The sequence below is a fragment of the Rhinopithecus roxellana genome, chromosome 18 (assembly GCF_007565055.1).
Source record: "Rhinopithecus roxellana isolate Shanxi Qingling chromosome 18, ASM756505v1, whole genome shotgun sequence".
NCBI classification, from domain to species: Eukaryota; Metazoa; Chordata; class Mammalia; order Primates; family Cercopithecidae; genus Rhinopithecus; species Rhinopithecus roxellana.
The window spans coordinates 50,380,457-50,392,565 of NC_044566.1; the positions used below are offsets into that span (position 1 = coordinate 50,380,457).

The 12,109-nt window shown below is 36.0% G+C and overlaps 1 protein-coding gene across 4 annotated transcripts in view; it reads right to left on the reverse strand.

Annotated features, from left to right (window-relative positions):
- AKAP11 (A-kinase anchoring protein 11) overlaps positions 1–12,109 on the reverse strand; it is a 52,163-nt gene that overhangs the window by 23,316 nt on the left and 16,738 nt on the right. For all 4 annotated transcript variants that reach the window (XM_010374493.2, XM_030922139.1, XM_030922137.1 and 1 more), the window contains 4 exons: positions 7,522–7,638; positions 4,313–4,360; positions 2,250–2,384; positions 638–902 (listed from right to left, as the gene is read on the reverse strand). In XM_010374493.2, coding sequence (XP_010372795.1) covers positions 638–902; positions 2,250–2,384; positions 4,313–4,360; positions 7,522–7,638 — 565 coding nt within the window. The remainder of the gene's footprint in view (positions 1–637; positions 903–2,249; positions 2,385–4,312; positions 4,361–7,521; positions 7,639–12,109) is intronic.

The window sequence follows — 12,109 nt, forward strand, 5'->3', positions numbered from 1 at the left end:
GACTTTAAACATATAATATTTATGTGTTTCTAAACTATATTGTTTAACAGAAAGATTCACCCAAGTAACATTTGAAAGTAAATATACAGTCCCAGCTACTCGGGAGGCTGAGGCAGGAGAATGGCGTAAACCCGGGAGGCGGAGTTTGCAGTGAGCTGAGATCTGGCCACTGCACTCCAGCCTGGGTGACAGAGCGAGACTCCTTCTCAAAAAAAAAAAAAAAAAAAAAAAAGAAAGTAAATATACTTTTTATACACTAATTTCAGTTTACTCTATGTCTAGGGATACCTGGTCTGTGGGATGTTCTGCATGCTGTCACGCATGTTAGAAAAATTACTGTGGAGACTCCCAGCTAACTCTTCCAAAATTTGAACCTACGAATGTTCCAGACACTTGATGTAATCAGTGCGTGAACAGCACCAACTAAATAAAACCTGAAATAAGCAAAACTGAAAACCAGATTACAGTGAACTTAAAAATCATAAGGAATTTCCTCAGGTAATCAGAAAAAAAGTTAAAAGGTTTAAATTGAATCAAATCTCAACATAAATTTCAATTGAACAAGTCTGCCTTAAAATTTTCAGAACTGAAAAACTTTAATTCCCTATTTTAGGAAAAAGTCTAATGAAAAACAAACCATCATTATATGGCTTTGAAGTCTCTTCCTCTTCTAAGTGCTCAAAAGCAGTGACAAAGTCATCCTCTATGGATGACACGGACTGGTTAGTATCATCATCATCTTCATCAGTGGTCTCAAGTTGGTGCTTCTGATGCAAGAATGTATCCAAGGTGTACCTTATACCAGTAGCATATTTACTTAGGAGACTAAAGATAAAATCAATCCTAAGTTTTGGTGATGTAGGTGACACTCTCATGACACAAAGCATTCCAGAAGGATGACTCTTGGGAAAGATAAAAGATAATAAAAACAATTTTAATTTCAAATACAAAACATCATGAAGTAAAGCATAGATGTAAGACAATCTCAGAGGAAAAACAAACAAGAAATTCATGCATCCTGAAAAGCTCCTTGGTTTTATAATGTTTATTTCTTTGTTCTTTTTCTACATTTTTCACTTTCCAGTCTTTTCTCCCATCTTCTTTTATCCAGGTATTCAAATTCTACCTAGTCTCCTGAAATGTTATACAACTTACTATCTATCCATTCCTTTGAGCAATTATGTTTTCCTGTATTACTGTACATTCCTATGATTTTCCTTAATCGTTCACCTATCTCACTAACTGTATTATAAATTTGGGGGCAGCAACCAAGTTCTATTTTCTTTTATTTTTAATCCCATTTTCCTGTAGTTTCAAGTATGATGCCATCTTCCTTCCTATCACAATTGTTAAAAGTCCACTCCTTTTATTTAAATTTCCCTAGTATTACAACTTACAATGTTTATAGCTTTAAAAATACAAGTCACCAGCTTTTCCCCCTCATACTATTTTTTTCAAGTAAATACTGATGAAATGATTTATTCAAAAAAACTAGAAATCAAATATAATAGCTTATCACTTCTTATATCCTAGCAAATAAAGCAAAGTAAATATGAATAAAGAACATAATTAAGGAAATGAGGCAAGCAGTTCTAGTTTTATTGGCAGACCTTATAAAGAACACAGCAATTTTTTTAAAACTAAAGTAAGTAATCCAAATTGTAAACCTTCTGGTTCAATTGTATATGTCTTATCTCTTAGAATGCAAAGCATTTTCTCTGATGCATTATCAACAAAATCATACTTGGTAAAGAACTAAATGCTGAATATTATAAAACTAACCACCTATAAGAAATGGTAACATTTTTATTTATAAAGAACACATCAGATGTCCACTTTACATGGAATTTTTTAAACCAGAAAATGAACTTAAGTACATTCTCTAAAGCATATAGCATAACATTTGTATAAATTTGAAATTGGCCATAATAGGGAAAAGTCACTATAGCTTATACAAAGGTACAAGTAATTCAAGAAATCCGGAAATAATAAATTTTCAGAAAAAAATAACATGTACTTGCATACCATCTACGGAACTTCGCAGTTGAAAAATGTAAGATATGATCAAAATTATTGTATCCTTCAGGGATGTCAATGCTTCATAAGTTAGATTTCTTATGAATCGTATTTCCTTGAGATACCATTTTAAAAAAAAAAAGTCATCCAAGCATTTAAAAGTTTAATCATCTTTATCAAATATAGTAAAATTTGCCCTAAAAATCTCATTAGAAATTATCTACAAAAGTTACCTGATTTAGAGGATCACTGCTTATATCTGATGGTTTATTTATATTCTTCATACAAATAATTTCATTTTCATTTAGACTGCAGAAGTGAAGTGAATTCAGAAGATCTGGAAGTTCCAAAGAAACTGCAGCTAAATCCTAATTTAAAATAATAACAATAAATAACACTGTACAGTTGTTAAGATTCCTATAAGGTGGACCCTATCCAAAAACTGTAAGGTCTACTGGCTAGGAAATTTCCTGGTTCATAACAGTTAACATCTATAGTTTATTATTCACAGATAATTTTTCAAAAATTCAAAAATAAAACATACTAAAATTATTATTATATATATATATATTTTGAGACAGAGTCTCGCTCTGTTTCCCAGGCTGGAGTGCAGTGGCGTGATCTCGGCTCACTGCAACCTCCACCTCCCAGGTTCACGCCATTCACCTGCCTCAGCCTCCCAACTAGCTGGGGCTACAGGGCGCCTGCCACCACACCCGGCTAACTTTTTGTATTTTTAGTAGAGATGGGGTTTCACTGTGTTAGCCAGGATGGTCTCGATCTCCTGACCTTGTGACCCGCCCACCTCGGCCTCCCAAAGTGCTGGGATTACAGGCATGAGCCATCGCACCCGGCCAAAATATACTAAAATTATTAAATACTGGCTATCCCTGTAGCCTTTAAAATGTATTGATATCAAGCTATAAAAAATTTTACAGGGTACCTAACACATCCATGGCAATTAAGCATTTAATAGTTTTTAGTAATGTCAACGTATAGGTCTTACTTAACTTTATGAAATTTTTTTCATACAAAATTTTTGGCTAGAGAATGTACATCCTAAAAACTTGTTTTTAACCCTGTACAATATAATCCGTTTTTCTGTCTTTCCTCTCCAAGGTATTGTATTAGACTTTAACTGATAATTGTAATGAAGATTAAAGGAAAAGAAAATTGCTTTTATTTCTTCTTCTTGTTTGCCCTTTATACACAAATATTTTACCCAGCTAAAGAATTATTAGTCTTGGCCGGGCGCGGTGGCTCCAGCCTGTAATCCCAGCACTTTGGGAGGCCGAGACGGGCGGATCACGAGGTCAGGAGATTGAGACCATCCTGGCTAACACGGTGAAACCCCGTCTCTACTAAAAAAATATACAAAAAACTAGCCGGGCGAGGTGGCGGGTGCCTGTAGTCCCAGCTACTCGGGAGGCTGAGGCAGGAGAATGGCGTGAACCCGGGGGGCGGAGCTTGCAGTGAGCTGAGATCCGGCCACTGCACTCCAGCCTGGGCCACAGAGCTAGACTCCGTCTCAAAAAAAAAAAAAAAAAAAAAAAAGAATTATTAGTCTTTGACCCTTTGTAGAGTACTTTCCTTTATAAACATGGTTTTACCAATAACTCTTACAGGAGAAGAAGAACATTAAAGAAGTATCTTGGAATATTTCTCTTTCCAGCTATATATGTTCTCAGGAATATATCCTCTCTTGTTCCTTCTGTCCAAGTTATTTCCTTCAAGCAAGGCCACAATCAAAATATACAGCAGTTTTTGTCCATAATCACCTGATATGCATTATTCAGAAAGAACTAAAACATGTTGTTTCCTCCTCTAGGAGGAGACACTTTATTGCCACAAAAGGAAATATGTAGAAATCACAAATTTTTAAGAAGTAGCATGAGGGAAAAAGAAAAACATGCCTATCACATCTACAGGAACTTCAACCACTGTTTACGTAACTGGGAAGCTTTCCTTTGCTGATCCCAATCTCAAACATCAGTCCCTCTGTTAATAACTGCCTAAATCAAACAGGCTAAATTTTTGCATTGGCTAATTTTTACAAATCTTACCTTTTAAATTTAACTCAATCTTAACAAAAATGTTTACTGTTAAGGTCAAAATTATGAAAGCCATCAAAATAAACAAGTCATACATTCTATATTATACACAGAATGGAGAAAAAGTCAACCTGCGGTTTGCAGTCTTCTCAGATAAATGACTTTTGTGGTCAAACCTAAAGCTGATTTCCATGACAAGAACACTCAGTAAAAACGCTCAGTGAAAATGCTAAAATTGACCATACCTGTACAACAGTGGCATCTGTCTCTTCATTAAAACCCAGAAATGTGACCTGAGTAAAGAACAAATAAACCTTCATTAATTTGAATTTTTAAATCTGGTGACAGAGCTGAGAAACAGGAAAAAACCGACAAAGCATTAAAATGCTGTTTGCCTTGAAAAGGATTTTTTTCAAAGATGACCCAAAAATATTTTTCACCAAAGATTGGGCTCCAAAATGCAGTTCTTGAATTTCATCCATATCTCCCTCAGTAGCAAGTTCAGTCAATTCTAACCCCAAAACATATTTCAAATACATCCACTTCTCTCCATTCCCCGGCCACTCTTCTCACCTACATTATACCATCCTCTCCTACCTGGTCCTATTACCAAGCCACTTCCCTATCCAAACTCTTCCATGCTTCCCAGGGCAAAATCCTAAGTGGGGTTACCTAATGCCTTCAATCTTCTACCATTTTCACTAACACACGAGCCCCCTTTCTAGGTCTGGAACACGCCCTGTACATTCCTGAGGACTTCACAGTTGTGCCCTCAATCTGGATCTCTCTTCCTTGGATGGTTACGTGCCTGGCTTCTCCTCATTCTTCAAGTTTCGATGCAAGTGTCACCTCCTCAGAGAGGCCTTCCCTGGGTAGACCCCTGAGGCTACTTCTTCATTGACTCTGTGATACCACCATTAATTTCCTTCAATATCCTTACGTAGAGATTACTCTGCAGAAGTTTATATAAACAGACTTTCTAAAGAATATCTAATGCACAAAGAACTGTCACATTATTAAAAAAGGACAAGTCACAGAAAAATGACTTACAGCATGCATACAATTTCAACCTTGTTTTTAAACACATATGCATGGAAAATAATACTGGAAGGCAATACACCAGAGTATAAGCAGTGATTAACTCTGGATGATGGAGCTATTTTTTTCCCACTCTTTTCCCCTCTGCATTTTTTCCCTAAGTCATAAGATCAATGATAGTCATTTTCTTTGTCCTACTTTGAGTATTTCTTATTTTTCTACAAAGAATACATACTGGCCAGGTGCAGTGGCTCATGTCTGTAATCCCAGCACTTTGGGAGGCTGAGGTGGATGAATCACTTGAGGCCAGGAGTTCAAGACTAGCCTGGCCAACATGGTGAAACCTCGTCTCCACTAAAAATACAAAAAATTAGCCAGGCATGGTGGTGCATGCCTATAGTCCCAGCTAATCGGGAGGCTGAGACAGGACAATCACTTGAACCCTGGAGGTGGAGGCTGCAATGAGCCAAAATCACGCCACTGCACTCCAACCTGGGCAACAGAGCAAGACTACATCTCAAAGAAAAGAAAAGGAAAAAAATACTACTTTTAGAACCTGAAAAAGTGTTAGTTTTTACATTTATACTATCTATGTATTTGGGATTATAGTAAGACATTTTTTCCATTTGAAGACAGTGTAGTACACTATCCACTAAGCAACCACTGTGGCTAAAAAATATACAATACTTAAATGACAGCAATATTAATAATCGATTCTCAAGAATGTGGGGAAAATAGTATAGTCAGAATATATAGCAACACTGAATACATTTTCGATCTATTTCTGATGATTCAGAAGCAAGTCAGAATCTTAAATTACTCTGAGATCTTTATTCTGATTAATTATGGCTCTTACTTCACGTAAGAGTTACAGTTAATTTCTAGGCATCTAGGTAAACTGTTAACCTCTAGGAGCCTGTCTCCTTATCTATAAAACGTAAGGCAATATAACTTCCCTCTCATAGTTGTAAGGTTAACTAGATAATGTAGAGGAAAGTGCCTAGCACATTTCAGGCACTCAGTAACAGATAGGCAAGTAACTAATTGCCTTCCTTTATTTGAAAAGATACTCAGAGATTTGCACACCCTAAAGTGGCACAGAAATTCCACCTATTCTTTCAAATTTCCTTTACTGAATACAAAACAGAAAATAAGCTGGCATAGGGTTTTGAAGATGCCAGGGGAGTTTTATATTTCCCATTGGTCTAGAAAGGCCTCACCAGGGAATGTGGGCTTGGAAAAGCACTGCTACCTATCTGAGCTGGAAAACTGCCGGAGAGCAGGACACAGGACATCATTTCATAGAAGATGAGCGTACGTATTAGGCCTGTTATGTTCTGTCACTGTTTATTTGGAAACAACCAAGTAGGCTTGGTTTTGCTAAAGTAAAATGAAAAAGGTTAGCAAAGACAGTAATAGTGAAATTAAGCTGACACAAAAAGAAGAGGATGAGGCAGGAGAACACTACAGGCCTAAAACATATGCTCATCTTCCTATGAAATGACATCAAATAGAGAATTTCTCAAGGAGTATTAAAGAAAATCACCCACCCAAAACAGAATATATACAGTCCCCAACTTATGATGGTTGGACTTGTGATTTTTCAACTTTACAATGGATTTATGAGGTCTTAAATGCATTTTCAACTTAGAATATTTTTGATGAACAGTGGATTTATCAGGATGTAACTCGATCATAAGTCCAGGAGCATCTATCTGTAACCACAATTTTATTAGAACCCTCATTTCAAAATAAAATGTTTTAACTTCAAATATTCATCAGCTGTGAGCTGCAATGACCTAATATATCTCATATTTGGTAACAAATGTGATGATGAAGTATGGATATATAATAGAAAAGGATCTTACTCCTTTTATAGTAAAAAATTCAAACAGAGATTTGAAACACTGTAGCAGAGAAATAGGCGAGCAAGGTATATTATCTTATCCACAAGTAATACAATAAATGTCTTAATTTCAAAGATAAATTTATCACTACTTTTTCATTTTTAATCAAAGCACTGAATTTAAACAGTCAAGAAAATACCCCGAAAAATCAACATAAGAAACATGCATTTGTTTTATATTTCAGAGTAGAAAAATTCATATTAAAGTACCAGTTACTGAATATAGTAGGCATCATCTAATACAATGTTATACATCCAATTAGTACTTTGCATAGAATTAAATGTGCTTATTTGTTTGAGTTCATTGTCAATTAATAAAATTATTTTAGCCAGTATTTAAAACAGGTACTTTTTTTTCCCCCTTTCCCACCCATATAACAGGTACTTCTGATACATGTTAACAACATATAGAGATATTAGGCATTTTAAAAATAGATTAGAGTCCTACAGAGATGCATGAAAATACGCTGTGCATTATTAGGAAAGGGTTTAGAAAGTAATATGTTAAACCTCAGTTAAATTGGCATGTTCATCCTGCTGTAAACAGTCCTCTGCTGTTACACTGCATAGTTCCTTCTCACTCTGCAATAAAGACTTTACAGACTGGAACACATCTTCACTGAAGCTCTGCAGGGGAAAGAAAACAAAGATACTTTAAATTTATTTAATTCTAAGACAAGGGTAAGAGATCCTGGAGATGTTTTAGATAGTCACTCATTCTCTAACTAATATTCACTGGCACCTTTTGATACTGGATGCAGAACTCAATTCCACTGAGAAGCTCCATTCAGCTGAAAAGGCAGAGTTTCACATGCCCAAAACACATACATATACTAGAGCCTGGGCATTCAACTCACTAGAAGATCACGTGAATCTCACACCAGGTTCACTTACTCTTATCTTACACTAAAACTTAACAAACTGCATATCTGATTTCCAAGTCACTGGTAGAATAGCAGCAACAATTTATATGATTGAATGAGATGACGTGGGAGCTGTGTAAGCTGCACAACACTGATTACTACTCCCTTAACAATAGTGATTACTCCATTAACAAAGCTGGAGACAGAAAAATAAGAAAGTAACACAAAATAAGGTTTTCCATGGATCTTAAGGAAGCTGTCTGATGAAAATCAGAGGCGATTCCAGATTTCAGGGTGAGATGTTTGTCGTAAGTACAAGGAACAGAGGGAGGAAAAAGTTACATGAAAAAAATAATGAGTACTATAGTCAGGCATAAATAGGACACTTATTTCCTTTCCTTCTACCTTATGCCCCCTTTCACTGACTTGTCAATCTGCTCTTCTATCAGAAATGTCCTTACTTCCCAGTCGACCCATGTAGAAATCCTACCCATCCCAAGACCTGCGAAGATTTTCCCATTGTTTAGTCCTAATAAATCTCTCTCAAAGTTCCTGCTGTATGTTGCGCATTAAAATCATTTAATCCACACCAAAACATATAATTATTGGCCGGGCGCAGTGGCTCATGTGTGTAATCCCAGCACTTTGGGAAGCCGAGGCGGGTGGATTACTTGAGGTCAGGAGTTCGAGACCAGCCTGGCCAACATAGTGAAAGCCCGTCTCTTCTAAAAATACACAAATTAGCCTGGCATGGTGCCACGTGCTTGTAATCCCAGCTACTCGGAAGGCTGAGGCAGGAGAATTGCTTGAACCTGGGAGGTAGCGGTTGCAGTTAGGTGAGATTGCGCCACTGCGCTCCAGCCTGCGCGAAAAGAGGGAGATTACGCCTCAAAAACAAAAAATATAATTACCATACTCAGATTCTTTCCTACCATTAAAACAAATTATGGAAGTCAAAGACTGTGTTTCACTCACTTTGTTTCCCCATATTTCAGAACCTCACACTAGATGAACTCAAACAGCTGCTAATCTTAACAAATTAAAATAAATGGAAATCTTTAGTCTAAGAGAAGAGGTAAAAATATGAACTCAAAAAATTTATGATAAAAAGCTGGGCTGTTATATTTGAATCTGACCTGTCATTACAAATTAATAATTCTTTGAATACATGTACTACCTTTTTCCATTGAAAAGTCTTACAAACAACGACCTTCAGTAGCAATGAGCATACTTAGCACCCAGCTTTTTGTCTCTAAATATCTATCACCAACAAAAAGAACTAGAGTTCCCTGGGGAAATAGCTGGTTCCAGGTCTGAGGCTGAGAACGTATGAAGCAAGCCTGAAACATCTAACTGAGCCAGAATGCAAGGAAATGCTCAAAGACTAATAGGATCATTTCAAAAAAATACAGAAGCCAGCTTGAAAGAATTCCCACTGGCCAAATATGGGACAACTTGGGATCAAGAAGAATGAAAATGATAATGAATTATGACTATTGGATTAAAAAAAATCTGTCAGTCCATTAAAAGAGAAAAAGTCAGAGGAGCTCTTCTTTACCTAAAAATGCTGGCTAGTATAGACAGAATGACAAATTTAGAAAACCCCATTTGTAAATTCCCAACGCAATTACTGATTTAGGAAAGGATTATCCACATATTCTAAATCTACTGGATTAAAAGCTGGGGAAAAGGACACTCAGACTGTCTCAGAGGATCACCTTATAGTTTATTAAGTGTATTAATCATAAAGAGATTACGTGCATTTATATTGGAGATATCTGGTGGTTATTATCTTAACCACCTAGTGAAGCCTAACATCAACAATAAGGACTTCAGATCTGATAGACAGGAATGAACACAACATCACCTTTCAGGTGTTCTGTTGAACCTAATTATGGGGAAAAACATATGAACCCAAATATGAAAATATTCTACAACACAACTGGTCTAGACTCTTTGGAAGATTTGCTGCATGAAAAAAGAATTTAGACTATTGGAATGGTCTAGAATGGGGAAAACCCAATACAATACCCAAATACAGTGTGTGAACCTTCACTGCATCCTAGAAGAGAAGCAAGGAGAAAATTACAAGGATACCTGAGACACAGGGAAATCTGTGTTTGGAATGCATGCTAGATGATGTTACTGAATTAACGATTTTCGAAGAGATGAAGTAAAATAATGTCTGCAGTCCACTCTCATACAATTGCAAAAGGGAAAGTGTGTGTGTGTGTGTGTGTGTGTGTGTGTGTGTGTGTGTGTGTGTGTACACAGGCGGGGGGGTATGGCAAAATGTTAACTGTGAGTGAATCTGAGTGAAGAATACATGAGGTGTTCATTCTACTAGGTTTTTTTTTTTTTACCAACTTTTCTGTAGGCTTGAAAATATTCAATATTTTAAACAATTTTGTTTTCCTTAATGAATGGGGATTTTCACACTAATTTAGAAACAGGAAATCAAAACAGGAAAAAATATGTGAAATCTGAACGTGAACTGCCAATATAAACTCATGACACTGTAACTGCAAAGGCAACTCTGAGTATCCAGATCTTGGTTTTTAAGTACTATTCAGGGTTCTTTAAAAAAAAAAAAAAAAAAAAAAAAAGCCAATTTCAGGTCTGAGGAAGGTAAGGTAGGTGAAATTGGGTCGTCCTGTACCAAAAGGACACAACCAGAAAGTGAAAAAGCAATCAAAGTTATGAGCCTGAGACAAAAGGATACAGGCACCTACTCGGAGGGGCTCTCAGGTATCAATTTTGGAACAATTTAAGCAACTTAAATAGATGAATGAATGAATGACTATAAAGAAATAAAAGGTTATAAAATATAGAACTGCAAAAATCCATGAGTTCAGAGCATTACAAATAAATTAGTGAATGAATGTGGGAAAATAAACTCACTTGCTACCATTGGTGCTAACTACGATGCCTTGTCATTAATCTGAAAATTGGTATTTAAAGGACATCTGACCTGTCTCTATAGGAGATATTATATAGTTCATCTAAGGTGAATGAGGGAAGCTTTTCTTTAAGAATACCAGCTGATAAACGTGAAAGGAATGGTAGAATTAGGAAAATCACCATTTTGCAACTCCCATGAAATAATGAATTCAGGAAAGGGTAATCAAGGGATGCCAAAAACATCAACTCAATATTTGTTGGGGAAAAAAAGGATATTTGCACACAGCCAAGTATCATCATAGATTATCCGCTAACCAAAAAACAGAAAATGTACTTTTACAATGGACAATTCTAGCAGGGTTATCACCTTAGTCAACTGATCAATCACAGCATCACTGATCATGGGAAAACCTGAAATTCTGTCCTCACATTACCCTATAAAGTATTCTTGCCATAAATGCTTAATCTGATCCAATTAAACCTTTAAACATAACTTCTACTTTACACGAAATATACAACAGAGAGGATCAAATTAAATAGCAATATGAGAAAACAACCAGACAAATCCAGATGTGGAACATGGTACAAGAAAACTAGCCTGGCCTATTCAAGATGTCAGAATTGAATATAACGAGGAAAAAAAAAAAAGGAAAAGTCTTTCAAACCAAAAGAAATGCTAAGAGACTAAGAGGCTAAAGAGACTAAGAAACAAAAAGACAAAGAGTCTAAGAGACAAAGAGACTAAGAGGCTAGACTGGATCCAAACAGGGGCGGAGTGAACTATAAAAGATATTTTGGGTGTAACACAGGAAATCTGAGTATGGCTGGGTATTAGATATATGGGAATTTATTTTTCTTGATGTGTTCATGGTATTAGTGTTATGTGGGAAGATGTTGTTATTCCTGGGAGAAGCATGCTGAAGTGTTCAGGGTGAAGAAACATTACGATCATAACTTGCAAATGGTTCTGCCTGAAAGTAAATACACACATACACAGACACAAAGCAAACAAGACAAATTATTAACTACTATTGGATATGGGTGGTAGGTATGTGGGTTTGTGTGTGTATTATGCTTTTAACTTTCCCAATAAATATTTAATGTATCTCTATATTTAATGCAAATTAAAGTGAAATCTAAAGAATTCAAGTACATCTTTCAATTTCCACAGTAGCCAACAGGGAAGTGTCTGTCATTAAGATGAATCAAGACGTAGAAGGTGGTGTATATGTGTGCATAACTGTTTATATAAACAGTATGCAATATTTGGATTCACATACTTTTATCTAAAAGGGATTCCAATAATTCAAGTTGGATTCAAATTAAATCTTTAC